Source organism: Limulus polyphemus, unplaced genomic scaffold (assembly GCF_000517525.1).
Source record: "Limulus polyphemus unplaced genomic scaffold, Limulus_polyphemus-2.1.2 Scaffold1291, whole genome shotgun sequence".
NCBI lineage: Eukaryota > Metazoa > Arthropoda > Merostomata > Xiphosura > Limulidae > Limulus > Limulus polyphemus.
The window spans coordinates 213,410-236,621 of NW_013666901.1; the positions used below are offsets into that span (position 1 = coordinate 213,410).

Genomic DNA, 23,212 nt, shown 5'->3' on the forward strand with positions numbered 1-23,212 from the left:
GGCTACAGCCTATATGCGTACATGGGATATTTCTACCCACCATCATGCCCCAAACTGAACAAAAAAGGGGACTGGCTAATTAATGAATGAATATCTTCTGTAAAATTCTTATCAATGTCATAAGTGTAGCTGCCAGTTTTGGCCGCCAATTTGTATTCCTTTCCTTTAAGTCGCACGCCGAATCTTTTTTTGACGCATAAGATGTTTGTGATTAAATTAGTATAGCTCCCATTCTCCACCCTTCCATGCAACTTGTTTGTAGTTGTTATGTACAAAGCTACACAATGGGCTATCTGTGCTCTGCCCAACACTGGTTTCGAAATCCGGTTTCTAGCGTTATAAATCTGCAGACATACCGCTGTACCACTGGGGGGCTCCATGCTACTATCTGGATCTTCAAACGTACTAAAAAAGATCCTTAGTTAGGACTTGACAGTAATTTAGGTTTTAAATTTAAGATTTAGCTTAATTGATTACATTTATGTCTGTCATTGCGATCAAGTGTCTTACATTTTAAGATTAGAAGGTTGGATAAAATTATGTAGCTAATTGCCATCCAATCATCAGTAGAAAGCAGCGAAAAAACTAAAAAGATCCAAGCAGTAGGAAGTCTTACATAAGGAAGGTGATACAACTACATGAATCCACCTATATAAGGTATAAAATGTCCAAATAAGTAATTCCAATTATTTCCCCAACAGTAAATTTTAGAAATTATTATTTATTGTGTATATCATCATTTTGTTTAAATCACTATTTTCAAATTGATATAAATCCTTTTTATATTTGTTATAAAATAATTAAAAATATTTTGTTAAAGTTTTCCCATCAAAGCCATTTATGTACTGATATATTAATATTAGATATGAAGAACTGTACCTAAAAAGCTGTGAATGCATAATACTCTGTATGACATTTGTTGGCAAAGTACTGTTTGGAGAGGGAAATCCAAAAATTTGAAATGTGAAATCATTTCTTGTATCATAAATATTAATATTACTATAATTAATCTTTATCTTAATAACTAAATACAAATAATGTACTTCAGTGTTTGATATAGAAGTGTTCTCGATCTGTAGAACTGTACGATAAATGTTACCAATATAATTAGTTATTACTGGATTATTAATGCAAATTAAATCGTCAATATATCTATATGTTAAATAAAATAATTCCGGATTTGAAAATTATTTATAAAATTAATTTCGTAAGAATAAAGAGATAAATTAGCAACACAACTTGAATAATTTGAATCCATCGGTATACCTACTGTTTGTTTAAAAATGTGCTTATCAAAATGAATATAATTATTATATGTGCAAAAACTGAATATGGTTTTGATATTATTAGCACTAAAGTTTATCTTTATGGGTAGATCTATAAATTGACTTATTAAAGAATTTATCACCATTACCAAATCATTAAGTGGTATAATTGTAAATAACGTAGTGAAATCGTTTGTTTGGACTGTATCTGCTAATTGTGTTTTATTCAAATTTTCCAGAATTTTAAAGACAAGTTCATTATTTTTAATTATCCAGAAATCATGTTTATCATTTGCATTTTGTTGTAATTTAACAAATAACTGATTCAATAACATGTTTAATAAAACTACAGGTTTTTTTTCAGTATAATATTTACTGAACTAGAAATAAAACGAAACTTAATTGGAGATGTGTTTTTGAAAACATAAAGCTTTTTGCTTATCTATACTTGAATATATCAAAACATTTTATTACCATCAATTAATCTCAAGCTTGAATCAGGAGTTAATGGCCAAAGCATGATTCTACAAAAGAAAAAAAGTTTCACTGAAAAAAAAGTTTTATCCCAGATCTACTTTTATTCAATCTAAATATTAAAATGCCATTTACCGTTTTGTTTTATACACGGAGCTATACTATTAAAAATGTGTGGCATTATACGACTTCAGGTTTTAGTTTCTCTAGCGGAAGTTGTTGTATACTGCTACTACTACTAATAGATATCAGAATGGTCGTAGTAACGCTGGGAAGGAGGATGTGTGTGTGTTGAAGAGCAACGTACTCGGTGATCGAAGTTTTTGCAGACAATATATATTTTGAAGAAGTAAAGGAACAAAAGTAACAGATTCGAAAACGTATACATCTTCATTTTAATAATTTGAAAAAATTTGACTTCTGGGAGGAACTTTAATAAACACGGAAGTGCAACTTCAAGGACAAAGGTGAGAAAAGTTTATGAATAGTTAAGGCGGACTACGAATATGATAAGATGTTACTATCACGATTTAATTCTCATATTTCCTTAGTTCACACGATCATTCATAGGCGTTGGAAGCAATATGAGTGTACGTGGGGCAGGCGGAAACTAGGGGAGTCATTCTTCGGAAAAGATTTACAAATTCCAATATTTAAGTCAATATAGGCAACAGTATAATGGAAATTATAGGAGTAAATACAAGCAAAACCAATAAAGAAATAAGTAATTTAATGACAGACTTGTATTTCATTTTTTTTACCTTAAGCCAAGGTTAAATTTAAATTGTTAATGTATAATTTCCAGTTTTCAGATTTAACTTAAAATATTTGTTTAAAGGGATAAAGTATGGTGAATCAATACCTAATTCATGTTTTGGAAATCGTAAACCTTTCAAAATTTACGAGGGATGTTCTGAAATGGCTTTACATTTTAAAGATGGGGGTTGGAAGGTCTACCATAGTAAAACTTTACAATTACAGCACACCAAGATCAAGTACAACATTAACAGAACACAGTTTTAGTTCTGTATTTTTAGAAAGCCAGTGTTGAAGTATTGAGGCAGATGTTAGCTTCAGTTGATTTGGCTGACCAAGGTAAAAGGGAATGATAAAAAATGTAAATTTTGAAACACAGTTTGTTTTTAATTCAGACTGGCATGTACTGTCAAGAAAGAAATAACTACTGTGAGTGTGAGGAATAGACTTAGATGTTGTAGAAGAGACATAATGGATAAAATAGGACATAAACGTTATTAGTTTAGGAAATTTGAATTAACAGCTAGGATGAAAGGTTTAGAGGATTACAGAAGTGTAGGAAAATAGTTAAAAAGGAAATTGGGACATCAAAAAAGGCTTACAAAATGCCAGTTAGAATGTAATGATAGAGTTAACAGTAATAGTTTCTTTAGAAATGATAAAAGATATGTAGAATGGGAATTGGACCATTGATAAAAGAGGGAGTTGTTTTTCATTTCTAAAAGTTAACAAATCAGCTTCTATCACGTCTGAAGGCAAGGTATTATGTGGGACTATTACTCTATTAGAAAAATAACACTGCCTTAGCTGGTTGATCATTAAAACTAATTGCAAGGTTTGGGCCCTTAACCTCTTCTGTAGTTTGCCAAAGATAACTTGGACACCCTCCTATTTTAAAAATAATTGCTCGAGTTAATTTGGACAATCCATTTCTTGCTGTATCTTTAATTATTTGTCCTTATCTCTATCAGATTTGTTTTGAATTTTGTTTCATAAACACTTCAGAAAAGCATTCATATTTATTACCTATAGTTTCATTGAAATATAATGTATCATATTAATACATAAGCATAGGCTATCAAAAAGTGAAATAAAAACTTTTTTTTTAGCTCATTTCTAAAAAAAATTGACATGGAAGGGTTAAAGGATATGACAATCAGTTTTTCTTTTCAAAGATTATGAGCTAGCTGAAGTAATATATTTTTACAAGAGAATTTGCTACAAATATTCCTGACCTGATCATTCTTTGAAAAATAGCAAAATTAACCTGCAGCATGCATATATATTAATTGTTTGATGGTAAAGAAATAGACAGACAGATTAAAAGTAAAGAACCAGTACCAGACAGTTTTTTCAAATGGTTTTAATGGAGATCAAATATCAGATACTTGAGTATCTCTCTCTTAAGTTTTTAGTACATAAATATACATCGGTTAGGTGCTTGAAGGTAGGATAGTTACTGACATTACTTATAATTTTAAACAGGACTAGAAGAGTGGCTCTGAAAACTTTAGGCCAGTTAATCTTACTTCTGTGATAAGATAAGTTTTGAAGAGTCTTATAAAAGAAACTGTAAAATCAATTGGTAAAATATGGTGTCATAAAAGAAAGCCAACATGGATTGACTAAAGAATAATCTTATCTTATAATCTGTTAACTTGTATTTTTGAGATGTTACTTGTCAGTTGGAAGATGGAATGGATGTGAACTTAGTGTAATGAGATTTGTAGGAAGTTTGGTAAGGTGTCGTACAAAGGTTAATCTAAAACTCGCATTGATGGAGGTTGGAAAATGACTTGTTGATTGGATTATAGGGTGTTTGGTTGAAAGGAAACAAACTGTTATTAATAGCCCAGTCAAACTGACCATTTGTTATTAATAGTGTGCCTCAGGTGTTGGTGCTCGGTGGCAAATAGTTCTTAGTTAGCGATGCTTGTTTGAGTACCTGTGCAGTCCTATACAAATATTGTCAACAATTTAAGTGCACAAAAGATTATTGAATAACCATGAAAAACATTTCCATATACAAAAGTACCATTCAGTATAATTAATTTATTATTTAAAGTTTTGGTAAGGTAAATGTGTACTGTTTTATTTAGTCTTCCTGATATTGAACAAGAAATTAACTTCAGATTCTATTTTTCTATTTGATGATGATAATAACAAAAAACAGAAAATTCTTGATGTGGGACAAAAATATTTTTGAAGTAAAATTTTAAGTATCTTTAATGAAATTGACAACAGAATACCTGTGCATTATTTATTATTATCAAATTATGTGATGCTCTGTATAAGAAATTAAAACCAGTAAATAGTTTGCATGACAGCTTTTAGGTTAGTTTTGAGAGTTGTAATTCTGGTTGAAAGTTTCTGCATAAGAGTTGCTAGTTTCACTTGTATGGTAAGCTGTTTTCCACACATTTTGATCTGCAGATAAAAATAATGATTTTAATCTACGAGTAAAGATATTGATAATACATGTAGGCAGTGCTAGATCAAGTTCAAAAACTGTAGGGTGTGAAAATAAAAAATTGACTTTTTTTTAATTTTAATTTTTTATTTATTCTGTACCTTACAAATTTTTTTTTAAATTCCGAATACAGAGTACAAATATGGTACATTGTAGAAAAATACATTAAAAAGAAACAAACTTAAATTTAGTTTTTAGAAAATGGAGCTTTACGAGCTTTTAACATGGCAAAATCTTTCCTTAATTTGCCTGTATTAATTTCTCTGTCCATTTCATTTCCTATAAAAATTACTGCTATACCGTTTAATCTCTTGTCCCATTGTGGAAAGCAAAAATGTTTTTATGAGCATTAGTCTCAAAAATGATCTTTTGCCACTTGCCAAACTAATGGGCAAAAGTAATGAAGCTCTTAGAGCAATAAATATATTTGGAAAAATTACTTTAGGCTTTCATATACGTAAGACCTTGTCTGAAGTTGAATTTTCTGGTATTCCAAATGATATTTACTGCAAGTTCTGCACACAGACTTTTACCACAAATGTCCCTTTTCTCTTTGCTTGTTAGTATGTTTTTGATATTTCCCCCCTTAAATTTTGCAGTGGTTTGTTTGAGACCTTTGAACCCACCTTGAGCTGGACCTACATGTAGGCCAATAATGTTAGTCAGTATAAGTTACATCTCTCCATAGAACAGATAATTAATATCTTGCACCACAGCAGAAAAGTTTTTGCTCATGCACAAAGTCTTTGAACAAGCTCTCACCCTTACACTTAATAATATGAGCTGTGCTTGTCTGTGATTCAATAAGCATTAGACTATGCTTTTCCAACAATAATGGGTTCAAAAATCCTTTATCTTCAGTACACCCCTTGCGTACTTTGTGTAAACCAAAAGATTATTCTTTTCTTTAACTCTTCAATGTTCAGTCATGTTATTTTTACATTAAAAAAATACAGAATTTTTGCATTCCTTTAATTATTTTTAACTTTCAGTTAACATCTGATTTGTTCTCTTTCTTCTTTGTGTTTTTCACTTTAAAGAAAGTTAAAAACAATAAAAAAAAATTACTAAATTAAAAGAAAAAGGTTTTGTGGATTGTCTAGACTTTGAATTCATATATCCATATTTCTTAAACCTCCCAAGGTCCAGACACTCCTCAGTAGGATTCATTCTCTACTGCTTCATTGGTGACTGGAGGCACTTTGAGAGCAATGTTATTGCCATTGCGCATAAAGTGGTTGGTTTCATTCTACCCTTGCCTCAAGTAAAGGAACCGCAGCCTCCTGCATCTATAGCTTCTGCTGAGCTTCCCATGTCTTTGTACAGTTTTGACCAACTCTTCCTACTGCTTGCTTTTGTTTGTGGTTCTTCTCTCCTCAGTGAGGATCAAGTAACTCCACCTATACTATTACCTATGGCTGGAATTTTTCTTTTCTCAAGCTCAAAACCCTTGAATCTCTTTTTCTGGTTTGAGGAACTTCGATTTTTGTCTGTTGTTTGCTCAGCTTCTTTTCTATCTCTCCATTGTTTTTCACAGTCTCCCTGATTCTCTGCATCATGACTCTGACCTGATGCTCTTCATCATGATTCTGACAAGCTTAGCTTGAGAAAGTACACATATCTCTTTTCTATGCTGCCTTTGATTTCTTCTTCAGCAGTTGCCCAATTAATTTGGACTTTTAGTTTCTAGGATTTGCCTGGTCAGGATGCCTTATTTTTTGGAGTTTTATTCCCCCAGTCTTATTTTAGGGAACACTGTTGGGCATCCTTCTTTTTTAAAGATGATGTTTTTGGGGGAATTCCTAATATTTTATAAACTCAAGCTTAAACACCGCCACCCCCATCCACTCCTGACAGGCTTGCCTTTGAGGGACTTAGAGGTGGCTTATTTCTGTAGCTGCCATGTGGTACTGTGGGAGCTCAAATGTCCCATTTGGCACACCTGTGGACTTCTTTTGCAGAGTGCCCTTGGGTTATCCAGGTACTTTCTAAGTGCCCTCTCCTGTCTTTATCCTTCTTCTATCTTCTTTTTTGCCCCTCAGATCCCCTGCATCTTCAGTGCATGGAGGAGGCTGTCTTCTATATAAATATAATTTTACACCCGATTACTGGTTAATGCTAAGTTTCTTTTTAAAGAAGAGAGCTTCTTTGAATAATAATTTCTCCATCAATGATTTTAACATTTGAAAAACAAAAGTGATTATTTTGAGCCATTTTTGACAATTCCTTTTACAGGTTTTCTGTACAATTCCTGCACATTGACTGCTGCATGCTGCCAGTTTACATGTAGCAACAAGTGCATTGTATTCCTTCCCATACATTTGATGTGTGTTGTGCAAATATTAGTTATGGCTCCATTGTTTTGAACTGTTCCTATGGGCTTTCACATGGAGGATGCATTTATTGGGTCTGCATTTATACTGCTACATTGACAATTGGCTCCTTCTTGCCCTATCTTGCGAGGCATTCCCTGTTGTGACCTCTCTCCTTCTTTGGGTTGGCTGGCCAAACTCTCCATGCCAGTATTAATCTTCACTCAGTATCTGATTCACTTGGAGGTCTTTCTCAACTTATTTGCTGAAAAGGCTCAGCCTTCTCCTTTACATCATCGAGACATGGAACTTCTGGTTTCTAAGGCTTGCATCTCCTCTTCATGCATGAGAGTTTCTTCTTGGGGACTCTAGCTTCTCTCAAGTTCCTCATCCCTCTTTGATGTGGCCATCTGCATCCCCTTCAGTGGTCTCTGGCAGATAAGTGGAATATGAACAAAGATCTGCTGACTTCTGTCATATGTCTACCTCTGTTTCTTCACCTCTCTCTTTCTCTTTTTCATGATTGTTCAGTTGTTCCCACGATATGGATATTCCTCTTCCCCCACCCATGGAGAGGCAAATTACATTTCTGAAGTTAACATTTTCAATACTTGAAAATGTATTTTGGATAGATACTCACCTTTCTAGAGGACTACCCATCTTACCTACTCACTTCAGATGTATGTATTTTGCCTGTCAAGAATGAGATTTTGTTTTACTCAAAGTTCTTATGGGGAATACTAGGCAAGAAAGATGTGTTGGGCTCCTATTGGTGGAGGGGTATAGTCTAATGCTGATTACTTCACAGACTAGTGCAGTTAAGTTATTGAGGGTAGAAGTAAGAGTTCATTCAAAGACTTGGTGCATGCTCAACAATTTTTTTACAGAGGTGTGAATGTTAACTATCTGCTCTATCTGAAATACATTTTCAGGTGAGGAAAATGTTAACTTTGTTTAAATGCCATATCAGCATACCACGTGTGATAGTTTTTTGTTCTTTTATAAACAATGAAATTGTTGCAGAATATCAAGTTAAGCTCTCAAATGTCTCTACAAAGTTTTCCAAACATATGGCTATTCCAACATCTTTTACAAAGAAAACTATCCCTCACATTCTTCAGATGAAAGCCTTGACTGATGGATGGCAACTACCTGTAGTAGAAACACAGGTGTAGAAGACTACATTTCAAAGTCGTTTGTCTTCATGTCAGTGTGTGTATGGTGTAGTCAGACTTTATAGTATTCTGGTGGATTGTGGGGAGTGTTATGATTGGTTGGTTTATCTCTGTTTCTGATTGGTGAAGACATTTTGTCCGCTACACTTGTTTCTACAACAGACAGTTGCCGTCCATTCTACTAAGTTTCATCATGAATACTCTGCCTAAACAACCTATCAAAGAAAGCCCTGACTATCATCAGCCTTCCATTCATTCTGAAACTAAGTTACAAATTGAAAGGGATATGCAGTTGGTTTAACAAGTGTACTTTAGATCTAACAAAAACTTAAAACATATTTACTAAAATAATACCCAAAAAGTGAAGACAAACAGGTGAATGTTATCTATATTCTGTGCTTATGCAGTGAAACCTATATCAGAGAGGCAGCAAAACAATAAAACGATGAATAAAGGAACATGAAGATACCATCCAGAAAAAACAGCTCTACCAGAACCCAACTATAATACTGGAAATGTTATCAATTGGAATTAATGAGAAATATTCATCTGTACACAACATTGAGAACCAGAAAACTTAAAGGAGCTTTTTATATCAAAATCCGTTATCTATCCCTGAACTGTGATCAAGGCATGGATCTCAATCCAATATGTACTCCTTTCCTCAGAAATGAACAGAAAAAGCTTCAATCCATGCATCCACCTGGATCAAGCTTCAGTTACGTTCTGATGTTGTCACATCTCTGTTGAAGACTCATAACTCTACTCCAGCAATGTTCTTTTAGAATTCCTAACCCAGCTATCAGTCATGATTGTGTTTCAGTGATATTTCACATATACAACCATTATGATTTAATGAAGACCTGCTAGAAGATTGATGCATTGTCCAAAAACACAGGCAGATACAACCCACAGGCATCTCTAATCTTAAAATGCCATATACAACCATTATGATTTAATGAATACCTGCTAGAAGATTGATGCATTGTCCAAAAACACAGGCAGATACAACCCACAGGCATCTCTAATCTTAAAATGCCATATACAACCATTATGATTTAATGAATACCTGCTAGAAGATTGATGCATTGTCCAAAAACACAGGCAGATACAACCCACAGGCATCTCTAATCTTAAAATGCCATTGTATGAAATGCTGTTTTTCACTTTTAAAAGATTATATTGTATCCATTGCCATATGATAACATAAAAAAAACATACATTTGCTCTTTGGGCAGAGATATAAAAATGTTTAATGATTAAAAACATGCAGATGTTATCTGTTACATGTATTTAATATACATAGCAAAGTTGAAATATCTTATCCTGCTTAAGAGAAGTGTTTTTGTCAGTCATTTGAAAATAACTTTGTAAAGTAACTGAATAACACGTAAAGCATAGCAATACAGTAATTGTGTTTTTGTTTTTTTGCACAGGGTCATATTGAATACTTGCATTGATAAGAATAAGTCATACTTATAAGAACATTTTAACTTAGAAATTAATATTATGTGCAGTTTTAATTATTGAGGTATTAAGGCAGTAATTTGTAATTATAAAAATCAGATATCCAGGTAAAAAAAATATTTTATTAGGTAGTGACTAAGGTTTAATTAATAATGCATTTTAAAGAGAGACAAGGAATTATAAAAGTTCACTATGTAAACCCAAATAGTTAATTTTTGGAATTATTACTTGCATATGATTCTCCTATTTCTAAGTTATAAATTCTGTATATATTTTTTTTGTTTGAGCTTATATTTCAACTTGAAAAAACAGTTACATTTTTAATACATGCTGTAGAAAACAACAAACAAGTAAGAACATTATTTATTAAGTTTGTTTTGGCTATGTATTTTATCAAAGAAAGTGATAGCCACAATTTGATTGTAAAAAAGAAGTTACAAAGGTATAGCAAACATTTTTATCAACAGATTTATTCACATAAAAGGATGTTCCGATATGGTATGTTACCTCTTCTCACATAAGTTCTGCCCTCTATATGCAAAAACTTTTTTACACATGCCACGAACCTTCTACCTCCCCTCCATTGGAATTGATTGATTCCAATGTGTGTCTCATGCAAATCATCATCTGTCAGTTCTCCAACAATAAGAGTGTAACATACTCTCATGACACACGTGACACCCACTATTCAGTTCTACTGAACTATCACTTCTCGTTTGTCAGTATTATTATTCAGGCAATTTTTCTTTTGGTGTTTTTTGTGTGAATTGTAATTTTAAAAGTTTAATTTCCAAAGTGGGATTTCTTCATTATTATTTTTTGTCTTTACATTGAAGAAGTCTTTAATTTAACATAATTTCCCACTCTATATTTTTTCTCACACTTGCATATTTTACATCAAACACATATTTCTGCAATTAATTCTGAGATTCATTTTCTCACTTTGGGTGTTATACCTCTAGCACTATTTTCACAGGCTGCAGGTAGGCAAGACCTGTCATTGGATTTCTCTGCTATTATCCATCATGAGATTTTTCATTATTTGGGTCAACCTTCTTCTCCTGAGCTTGTCTGACTAATCTTCCTGAACAAGCCAAACCTGTTTGGCCGATGAGGATTTGTTAGCCTTTTTTACACAACCAGATTTTGCTGTGTTTTCCACTACCCTTCCTGCTGAATCAGTCAGGCCTAATATGGCATTTTTGGACATGATTTCTCAAGTATGTTTTATTCAATTCCCTGTTTTTCTAGATTCCTTATTACCTCCATGTTGGCTCGTTTGTCATCTTTGGCTCTCACTTTACACATGTAGTTTCGCTGTTGTTGGGATTTCCTGGGTTGCAATGCAACCTTATCCAGTTACATTTGCTGCATCTTTCTTTTTGGGATTTCTATGTTTCTTTTGGTGATATGTTTTCTATCCTGTCCCTGAGACTTTGGAATCTTGTGTATTATCTGTGCATCAACACTTGACCCTTTCCTCTTTGGTTGCAGTTGGAGCCCTTCTTTCTACCCTTGTTGTTGATTGGTGTAAGTGGTTAGATAGGACTTGCATGTAGGTGGGTGAAACTGAGTAAATTCATTTCTTCACCAAATCAGACAAAATTCGAATTCAAGTCAACCAACCATTGGTACCTCACAGGAAAGTGCAAGTAAAAAGTTTGCAGGTGAAAAAGGAGGTCCTTGTAGTCAGTTATTTTGGACATTAACTGGAAAAGATAAATCCATAATTTTAAATTACACTGTGCCAAGAGAGGATACCTTGTGTGTGTGTGGAAGTTACTTGGGTAGCAAAATGTGCATTGTCCAACATGAGCTTCAGAACTAGTGATTGTATTGGTGAAATTTTCAAAGCAATGTTCAAATGCCCAATAGTGGACAGTTTCAATATGAGCAGTACAAAGCTATCTTACCTACTATCAGATTGTTTGGGTCCCACTTTCCTTCTGCTATGATGTATGATGTACAAAATTCAAATAACCTTTTCATTGCAGCATGATGAAACAACTCAGGCACAACTAAAGAAACAAATGGATCTCTTGAATAAGGTACTGGTCTCCAATCCATGATGAAGTCTGGTGCAGATATTATAAGTCATTATTATTCTTCCATGCAGATTGTATGGTGGAATCCCTAGTTGCATTGGGTAGTGATGGAGCAAATAGTAACAAGACAGTCTTTAGAAAAGTTTCCAAGTTAGCCAAAGCTGATCCAGAATGGAGTGGTCTTGCTGATGTAGATACATGCAATTTTCATACAATGCACAATGCCTTTAGTAAAGACATAACAGATTATGGTCAGGAAACAGAACAATTAGTGATAGGTTTATTTGGACTATTTAAGATCTTGTCTGGAAGAAGGAAGGATTACAGAGTCATAGAAATAGATCTTGACCTTCCAGAGGAAGTCTTTATAAATTGCACAGAAGTTCATTGTCTGAGCATTGGACCAACCTAAAGGTACATCATTGAGCAGTGGTCAGGGATAAGAGAATATGTGTCAAAATTAGAGAGGGACCCAAAGATAATGCCAAAGAGTATCAACTTCAAAGGGATAAGGGAACCACTAAGATGACCTGACACATAAGCCAAATTATTCTTTCTGTTGTCAGTTATCCCTCTTTTTGAAGATTTTCTCTAAGAGTTCCAAATTGATCAATGTATGATTCACTTGCTATCCAGTCAAATGACAATGCTCATTTGTGCCATTCTGAGATGGTTTGTCAAAGCAGATACTGTTAATCGTATAGCATCAAAGATCTGAAAAATCTAGATATTGGAATTAATTATCAGCTGGTGATGAAGCAAGACGGGAGCTTTCCAAGATGAAAATAGAGACCCATCACAAGGAAATTCTTGAAAGATAGTAATTCTGCACTGCAATATCAAAGTACCTAATCATTAGGCTTCATTTTGAAAACAAGTTGATCCAAGCACTAGTTTGTTTGTCTCCATTTGATCAAGGTTCTATCACAGATGTAGAGATTTTATCTGGACAACTGATGTTTGAAGAGAATGTTAAACTAATGTTACAGATGAGTGGAAAGTTTACCAAACAGAAGATGGTTTTAGAAGACAGGGAAAGCATAGATCACTTCTGAAGGCAAGTCTTCTTGAAAACCTTGACAATGGAAACTTGAAATGCAGATTTCTGCCTCTCATTGTAAAGAAAGCATTAGTATTGCCCCATGGAAATGCAGACACAGAAAGAAGTTCTTGTGTTAATACAAATGTTGTCACCAAAAACTGTCAAAGATATCAAGAAGTTTCAGATCCTGACAAGCTTTAGCCCCATAAAATTTTACTCAATAGTGAAATGTTAAGATGTGCTAAAATGACTTATAGCAACTATAAACAAAGATGATGGAGGAAATGCTGAAAAAGAGAGGCAGGGAAAGAAAGAAAAAGTTGAGTTTGAAAAGAAGAGGTTAGAAGCTGAAGAGAAGGAAACTGGTAACAAACACTGTTCCCTTCTTGAGAGAGAGAGAAAGCATTGTTGAGGAAGGAAACTACAATTTAGAGGAAGCTAACCTGTACAGAAGAATTGCTTAAAGATGGAAACAGCAAGCTGGAACAAAGTTGTAGAAAACAATGATATATAGGGAGCAGGTGTGACACAAATGATGATAGCCATAGCAAAGACAGAAAGCTTAAGAAAAGAAATGAACAAAATATGTGAAAATCAAAGGAGTGTTGAACAACAATAGGGATAACTACTGGAGAAGAAGCTGGACAAATCAGCCAGTGGTAGTAAATCGTTGTCTGTAGGAAAGAAACATTAAAATCAGTGTTGTTCTTAATTAGAGCTTAGTTCATCATTGAAAAGGAAACATCCAATCCCAAGAAAGTACAATTAGACTAGGTGTCTTTATTCCAGTCCCAGAAATAGTTGTTCATCAATGTAACAGTCATTGATTTACTTTTGACTATTGTAAACAGTCTTTACTACATTCAATCATTATTTAATATTATTACAATATCACTACCCATTATGTAATTTTAGTATTTTTCAGTACCACTATCATTTTATTTCTATTGTTGCATCTTTTGTCTATTGAAACAGTCTTTCACATGTAAGCGTTGTTCAAGAGGGTGTAGATAGTGTTGTGTATCTTTTAAATGAAACATTCACTTTATTTTATTTGAAGGCTTTATCACATTCAGTTAATTTTTAAGATAACCATGATATAACTACCTGTTCTCTAAGTTTAGTATATCAAGTCTAAAACAAAAGTTCTTATTTTTCAATACTACATTCATTGTATTTCTATTGTTACATTTTTATTGTCATGAATACATCTAGTTATTGTTTAAGATGGTAAAGATAAAAGTATTATTTTTTTAATTAAAGTTAGAAGTGAGAGATGGTTAGTGGAGAAGGAGGCAAACTGTTTTTTAAATCAAAATTTTGTTTAAAATGCATATAGATTTACCTTCTATATTTTCCTGTGTTTCTGGGTTTGAATTCTAAGCTTTTTAAATTTCCTATGTTTTCATTTGATAACCTGAACTAGCAATAATGTTCAGTTACTTGTGTATATAAGCACATTATGCTAATATAATATTAAATTGACAAACAATGATTCATAAACATAATGAAATGGTTTTATTTTGAGGAACGTAACACGTGTTTTGACCGAGTATTGGTTTGTCTTTTCCTATACCTGAATGAAATAGTTATTTCTGTGATTTTGTTACAGTATTTTATAAGTTTGTTTGCTCAAGTATTATTGTAATATATCAAGTAACAGAAACTTTTATATGATTTGATTATGTATATTTTTAATGATAGTGGTGGTACAAGCCTTCATGGAACTGTTTGATGCATATCCCAGAAATATTTTATTTTATTTTTCATAAATGGTCCAATATATGTAATTGTTAATAAGTATATTTATGCTTCACAAAATGAAATTTTGTGAATTTTAAAACTATTAAATATTTGTATCATTTCTTGGTAGTTGTATGATTTATGTGTAAACCACAGGAATATAGAAATTAATTCTTATTATTATATCTGTGATAATTAGAGCAGAACTTATGTTTATTTTTTATGTTTAGTAAATGGGATTTGCTGCTGAACTTCAAGGCAAGACTTCCCATGAAGCCCTTATTAACTTACAAGATGCAGAACTTATGTTGTATTTTTATGTTTAGTAAATGGGATTTGCTGCTGAACTTCAAGGCAAGACTTCCCATGAAGCCCTTATTAACTTACAAGATGCAGAACTTATGTTGTATTTTTTATGTTTAGTAAATGGGATTTGCTGCTGAACTTCAAGGCAAGACTTCCCATGAAGCCCTTATTAACTTACAAGATGCAGAACTTCGATTGCTTGAAAACATGAGACGATGCATCCAACTTAGGATAAAGTGTGACAGAGAATATGCAGTAGGATTGAGCTCTTTCAGTCTTTTGGGGCAAAAGGTGGAAGAGAACCATGAACTGAGTGGAAGTCAGATTGGTGAGGTTAGTCTAAAAATATTTTGTTTTTTAAGTTTTAAGTAATTTTATTGATAAAAATGTATAGTGATTAAAGTTCCATGAAAATATAACCAAGTAGCACTAAAACATCAATTGTTACTAAGTATAAATTTTGGGAACTGTGTAATCCAAATAGTGCTAAAACATAATAAACATATAGCCAAAAGAATGGTCTCATAAGGGTTAAACTGTGCATCATATAATTAAGTAACAGCTTTAAGGCAACATTTTGACCCATATAATCTTAAATGTATCATAGTTTTATTTTTTTTTATATTAAAATATATTCCAATAACTTTTACATTCTTTAGTATCGGGTTTACTCTTTTACTGCTGTTTTAAAAACCAGTGAATACTATGAAATGTTCACAATGTTGCAAGTTCTTTTTATGATCATGCCCGATTTTACTTTAAGAATTCAGACTTTGACCTGTACTATGTATTTACCATTAGACGAACTTGGGACATTAATTTTTTTGTCATTTGAAAATGTGATATTGAACTTTCTCCTCTTTCATATAGTGTTTTGTTGTCTTACTGTACAGTATTTTGTATGTCTAATATGTCTACTTCATAACTGTAACTAACTATAGCCTACAGGTGTTACATGTGCTAAATTTACCACAAAATACTGTAATTTGCAGATCTGTCACATTGCCACTCATTTGGCTATGTAAAGACATATGTTTTATTACATATTTTGTTTAATTCAGTTTGTAATTGTTTCATTCGAGTATTATATGAATGTTATTAATTTAATAATAAACATCTGGATAACATTGTGCTACTAAATTATAGGCAAAAATTAATGTTTGTTAGTGCTTGTTTTTAGTTAAAACATTTAAGTCTTCATTTGTCTTATGCTTTATCTACAATGGTGAGAGTTTATTCCAAAAATGTGTGTGATATAACATTGTAACTATCTTTAACCTTCGCCTTGTTTTTATATCATTCATTACTGATGCATTGTATCATATTGAGTAATTTTATATTTTTGCTTGTTGTAAAACTCGTTGTAAAGAACTGACCAAAGAATTTGGATGAAATACATAGGGGAAAGTATAATGGTAATTAGTGGGATTCAGTACAATGGCAGGTCTACACGTAGTATTTTGTTTGACTCATTGTTAGGGATTCTATAAACAACAAAGTCGGGGACCCACAAGTAACTTGATGTATAAATAGTTTAGGAAAATGTCTGTATAGACATCATTAGTAATTTTTAAGGTTAAATATAATAAACATACCACATTACAGAATCATTAAGTATTGTAGTACTTAATAGTAGGGATCATGGTGGCCATAAAAATTGACCATTTAAACCCACCTTTAAAATGTCTGAAGATTAACAATGACTATTTCACAGTATTGGCTGAGCAAAACTAAAGTTTATTGTACTTATAAAGCTGCCTAAATCACTATGTACATGTTAATGAACTAAATCAAACGTTCACTATTTCAATTTCAACGTAATTTTTCCAGATAAGTATACAGAAAAAATATAGTCCATGGAACTCTTCTGTCTTGGGACAATATGCTACTTTGGGCATATAATTAGACTTGAGGGTAGGTTGGTAGTGATCCTGATAAGTAATAAAATTGAGAAATGGGTACACGTGCACACCACACTTGGTACTGCTGGTGCATAAAAATATAGGTAATAGTAAAAAAAAAAAGAAAGTGAAACAAACAAGTATAATAACTTTTTTTTTAATTTTATAAAGACAAGTAGGGATCAACATGTACATAACCTAGCTAGTTTTGTAATATAGAAAGTTGTAATGCTACGAAAAGTACTGAAACAAGATCATCAAAACTACAAAAATTGAGTTACTTCAAAAAAAATGTTATCCTTATGATTTGGTAAATCGCTGCAATTATGTTAGTTTGAGCCAAATTATGGATAGGTAATAAGAGAAAATATCCCAGTTTGGGGCGGGTCTGGCTTGGATTAGGAGAGTTTTGTTAAACTGGTGTGTAAAAAAAACAAAACAAATTTGGGCTTCCTTTGGCTTTTCGCTTATTTTTTTTCAACATTGTTAACTTTGTTGAAAAAAAAATTTTCAAACATATTTATTGAATAAGAAAAAAAAATTAATCTACATTCATAGCTGTGGCCAAGTAATGCTTAATTGACAGTTTTATAATTTTTATGCTCTATATAAAAAGCATCACTTTAAGGAATTTTGTAATCCTACAGTCCCTATTTTATCAATTGTTAAAATGGTCATTTTAAGGTGCAATCATAATGTTGGTAAGTACACATATTAGTATTTGTATTACCTTTTACTTCTTTATCTTGGCAGGTTGGAACATAAAAATAGGCCATCTTGATCCTCCTATGGTCAGCCGATGCTACTTATCTTGTGAGCAATATTTTGTTTAAGCTTTGGGCCTAAGTCAGGTTTAGTGTGAAGAAAATTGGGTATCAGGCAGACTCGGGTAACATATTCTAAATACCTCTGTGTGATTGGTTTATCCTTTTTACTATTATAAATTTTACAAATGCACCTAAAGGCAAAAGTAAATTTATAATATATTATACCATTGCAGTGGTGTAAAATGCCTAATAAATTTAAAATATATTACACCATTTGCAGTGGTGTAAAATGCCTAATAAATTTAAAATATATTACACCATTTGCAGTGGTGTAAAATGCCCAATAAATTTAAAATATATTACACCATTTGCAGTGGTGTAAAATGCCCAATAAATTTAAAATATATTCTATCATTTGCAGTGGTGTAAAATGCCTAATAAATGTAAAATATATTATATCATTGCAGTGGTGTATAAATGCCTATATCATTGGGGCTTTTTAATCTTTCTTGTAATAAGCATGATTTTAGAATATCATTTCACTGAAATCATTTTGCTTCTTATTATCCTATCAATACCTCAGTACATTGAAAACTGGTGAGATCAGCTAACATAACTACACATTAGAAGGCCAGAATTTGTTCATGTTAACGTAAAGTTCATGGCACATTTAATGACATGTGAGTGAGTTGAAAGAAGTCTTGATATTTATATTTAATCTTCTGAAAGTTAACTATACACCTGTAACCACACTAGTACTGGTAGTAGCATAAATTGTATTACTGTAAGCACAATGGAGAAAAAGGTTTTGAATTAAATTACAGATTTTCCAGTTAATTTGTTTCTTCTTATGAAATTTGACCTCTATTCCTGTTCAAAATAGTGTTGAAACATTTTTGTATTAAAAAAAATAGCAAAATCAGTGTATTTTTATTTGACCAGTACTTGTACTTAATTTGCATCTGTTAATTTGTTTTTCGTATACATATCAAACTTCTTAGTTCAAATGTTTTTTAAGAATATGGTGGACATACTTTTCATTAATATGGTGCAATTTATTGATATATTTAATGTTGAAGGCTAAAGATTAGAAGTATATCTGATATCAAACTGTGATTAGTAACTAATTTAACCGGCATTCATTTCTTCTACTTGTATATACATATCAGTAATTAGACAATTTATATGATAATAATAATAAATACCTTAATTTAGCAAGTGCTAGAGTGGGAAAGTGGCATAGGCCTCAGTGATAATAAAACTTTCAACTAGAACTGGTAAATGTTTTAAATTGTTGTATTTTATTTCAATAAAGGCATATAAAATCTGATTGATTAAAAGTTTTTTTGTGAGGTGGAAAATTTATAAGCACTTTGGTCTTTGTTTCTGAACTATTCCTTTTTGTTATGTCAGTGAATAAAAAAATTTCTAGTTTTACTTTTGAGCCAGTTTATAGGTCTATATTAGTTTAAGATTTTTTTATTTTTTTTGTGGTAAATTGATGTGTTAAGTAACCCAAAAATAAAAATTTTGTGTAGAAAGCTATTAAAATGTATATTTTTGTGATAATATGCCCAGATGGCACAGTTTTTCAAATAAGCAGATATTTTTTAGCTTTTGAAAGTTTAATTTTGGAAGACATTACAAGTCCAGCTAGGGTTGTACTATAGGCAGAAATATATTATAAACTGTTAGGGAAATACGCTTGTTGCTATTTTTATGGCTTTTATATTTGGCTCTCTTTTTTTGTTTTTATCAGTAAGGTTTGTTATTAATCAACTTTTTAGCTTTATTAAAAATGTATTTCTTAGCACAAATGCTATCCTTGGTTGTATAAAAAAAATACTTTAGTTGATAATGTTGTTTTCTTTCTAAGGCATGGAATAGTATTTTATTGGAAGCTGAAACTCGCAGTAACCTCATACAACAGAATGCTGATCATTTGGGATCACACACTTTAGACTGTGTGAATAGTCTTATTCTAGAAAAACGGGCCCTAAGAAAGCATTTCACAGAGGAATACAGCCGACTGCATGGAGAACTAATCAAGGTACTGTTATTCAGTGTGTGTGTGTGTGTGTAACTATTAGCGATGCATGTTGTTGAAATGTATTTAGATAGCATATATGTAACTCATTGACTGTTGAACATGGATCAAGACAAATCATCACACCAGCCAGTCCAATAAAGCACAGAGTCACATTCATATTGCTACTGAGACCACTCTTTGTTGTACAACATTAACTATATTGTATATCTCACATTTTTTCTATTATTTTGAAACATTATCTCAGTTTATGCTACAATTCCACATCATAAGCAACTTTTGAAAAATCTAGCGACATTTGTAGGTTAGCACCACAGTTTTAAACAATTTTATTTATTTGAAATGTGAAAAAAAAACTTATTACACCATAAAAAGACCAAATAATATTAATACATTACATCACAATACTGTATTTACAGTCCTGATTGTCCCTTAATTCGAGGGTCTTGGGTTCAATTCCCATTGCTACCTACCTGCTTGCCCTGTCTTTGTTATGGCTACTAAGGTTATCTGCCACTGTCACTAATTTTAAACTGTTGACAACACCTTTCATCAACTTTTTTTTTTTCTTTTTGAACAGCTGATTAGAGGAACACTGTATTAAACAATTAATTGAATGTAATTGATTGAGGGAACTATATGTTAATTGATTGGTAAATATCATTAATTTTTCAGTTCTGTTGCAAATGGAGGCACATAGCTCAAAGCCTGTTACATGTCCATTGTTACTGAGTCAGCATATTTCCAATTTTGAGTCACATTTTCTGAAGATTGGTTTCATGAAATTGAGATAAACACAATAGTACAATTTGTTGTCAATAACAATAAGGAATGTGTGAACAGTAGGGTTAGACTTTCAAAGACTTTTCTAGGACTTCGTGATAAAAAAAAACATTGATTTTCCAGGATTTCAACACTGAAAAAGTTGTTTATAAATCTCCATGACTTTCCAGGATTTACATAACCTGTGGAATCCTGTCTGAAGTATTTATTTTCTAAGAATAGTTGACTGAATAATTGACTTTTTGTACTGAAATTAATCCCAAAGTAGCTGGTAAACTTCATCTGCTACTAAATCCTAATGAGAACCCTCGCTATATGTTGATAGCTTTTTGTATAGCTTTGAGTAAAAATTCTGAAACAAAAACAAAAGTTTAGAACAAGATCATACAATGTTAGATCAGAGTTCTTCGTTAGAACTGAACCTGTATTCACATAACTGTAAAAAGTGGTAACAACAGTTGAAATTGAAGAATTTAAATTCATGTTAAGTATATTTAAAAATTAAACTAATTTTTTTACACACTTAAAAATGACTTAGTTTCATTGGGCCACAATTCTTATCATCGATTTTGCTGGGCTACTGTTGAGTAAACATAGACCAAAATTCCATTTCTCAACTGGTCATGGTATCAGTTTTGTTACGAAATATGAATAAAATCTTGGTGGAGAATTTATCTGGAAAGCTTTCATTATCATAATTTTTGTTCTATCGTGTTTTTGGTACACTTAATGTTTGAACTAAACCATCTAATGACATGAATTTATAACCAAGTAATATGATTTATATTTATGCACTACTGTTTTCATAAATATTATTTTGATATAGCACGTTGGAATGCTGCTAATTTTATTAAACTAAACTCGGCAGTAATTCTGGGGGCTTATAATGCTAAAAATTAGGTTTTGATACTAATGATGGGCATAGCAAAAATAGCTTATTGTGAAATGTTGTGTTTCATAACAAGCAAACAGAGTTGTTTTTAAATTACTTATTCAAGTCTTTAAACCAAAAAATGTATATACATTGTTGGAACAAAATGTTATTTGGGTAATCAGTATTAACTTCTGATCAAATCAAGTTTACCTACATTGACCTTAACTAAAAATCAACCCAATAATAACTATAGCTAAAGCTAACTTAATATATTGTACTTATGATCATACTATTTATGGTACATCATTGTTAGTGATATTTGTATCTATAATCTCTATTATCACAAGGCTCAACCAACTAAGCTAACAGTGCAAAATAATTTTTATAATGAAAATATATAAATAAAAATCAACACATTAAGCATTCTAACAATAAAGTAATGAAATTAACACTCAAAGAAAGTATAACTTACTTGCAGAACTATTGTAAACACTTTAAATCTGAAATATAAAAGAAGATAAAACTTTCAAAAAAATGTAAGGAAAATATTTTATTTCTTTGTTCCTGGTATATGATAAAAGGGCAGGATACGCATTATTCTGTGTCAATACTTGTTGTATCAGTCAGCATTGTTACACTGTACAGTGAATACCATTTTTCTCTTTTCAGTTTCAAGATGGGGTAGGGAAAACAAAAGTAGAATATGAAAAGTGCCTGGAATCATTCAAAACAGCAAAAGCAAAGTTTGAAGATTTGTATATAAGAGGTAAAACTTTAAACTTTAGTTGTTACTAAAGTTATGGTAGTTGCCTATTGAGTGAAAAAGCCTTATGACTGAAACTGAGATAAGCATGTTTCATGATTTTTCAAATAATGATGGTGTAAGGACAGGGTGTAATGTACAAACACATAATTATTGTTTCTTATTTTTTGCTATCATTAGTTAATAAGGTGAATATTCCAAATTCACCAAGAATTGTTCAAAACTTTTCGCATATACACATTTTTAGCCAAGAGTGTCATTTTACAAATATAACATTGTCTTATGAATGTGGCTAAGTTATTTTTTTCTTTAGTTGCCTGAAAAATACAAAGATTGAAATTATTGTATAATTCTCTGTTCATCTGAGAGATACCAAGCATTTTAATAATAGGTAAATACACAATATACTGTAAATTTATAAAAAAGTTTAAATCCACATGAATGGAGCAATACCAAATTTAAATGGAAAGTAGTTTCGATATTTTACACTTTTCCTTTTCATCCCAATGTTTGGACTAAAGGACATGTGAACATTTTTAGGGAGAACCATGTAATCTGATGTTTTTTGTATTTTAAAATTCATTTCACTTGTAACATTTTGTTATGTGGTACAACTGAACTAATCTTAATGACTTGTTATATCAGGACACTACATGTAAAGAGTGAACAGGAAACTACAACAATGTGTGTGTGTATCTTTCTTCGTCTCAGAAGTACAGGGTGTCCATAAAGTATTTTTACAATTTAAAAACTTTATAACAAAGGCAATTGATAAGATATCTTTATCAGACTTGTTCTATTGTACTCAGTGGTTTTCAAAGTTTTTTTACTTCATTTAATACACCTCTATATGGGCACCATTAGTCGCACGAAGCACATCAAGGCGGTACCTGATTTCTTGCCATGTTCGCTGTACCATAGCCTCATCAATGGTTGCAATCGCATCTGTTATCTTTTGTTTTAGTTCAGTAATGTCTATGGGGCTATGTTAAAGATATCGTGTGTCGAACAAAGATACGGGA

The 23,212-nt window shown here is 31.9% G+C and overlaps 1 protein-coding gene across 1 annotated transcript in view; it reads left to right on the forward strand.

Annotated features, from left to right (window-relative positions):
- Positions 1-2,003: 2,003 nt before the first annotated feature.
- The window catches only part of LOC106462964 (tyrosine-protein kinase Fer-like), a 76,146-nt gene continuing 54,937 nt past the window's right edge, over positions 2,004-23,212 (forward strand). Inside the window, 4 exon segments of the mRNA XM_022390368.1 lie at positions 2,004-2,206; positions 15,173-15,388; positions 19,600-19,773; positions 22,097-22,193. Coding sequence (XP_022246076.1) covers positions 15,176-15,388; positions 19,600-19,773; positions 22,097-22,193 — 484 coding nt within the window. The 5' untranslated portion in view covers positions 2,004-2,206; positions 15,173-15,175.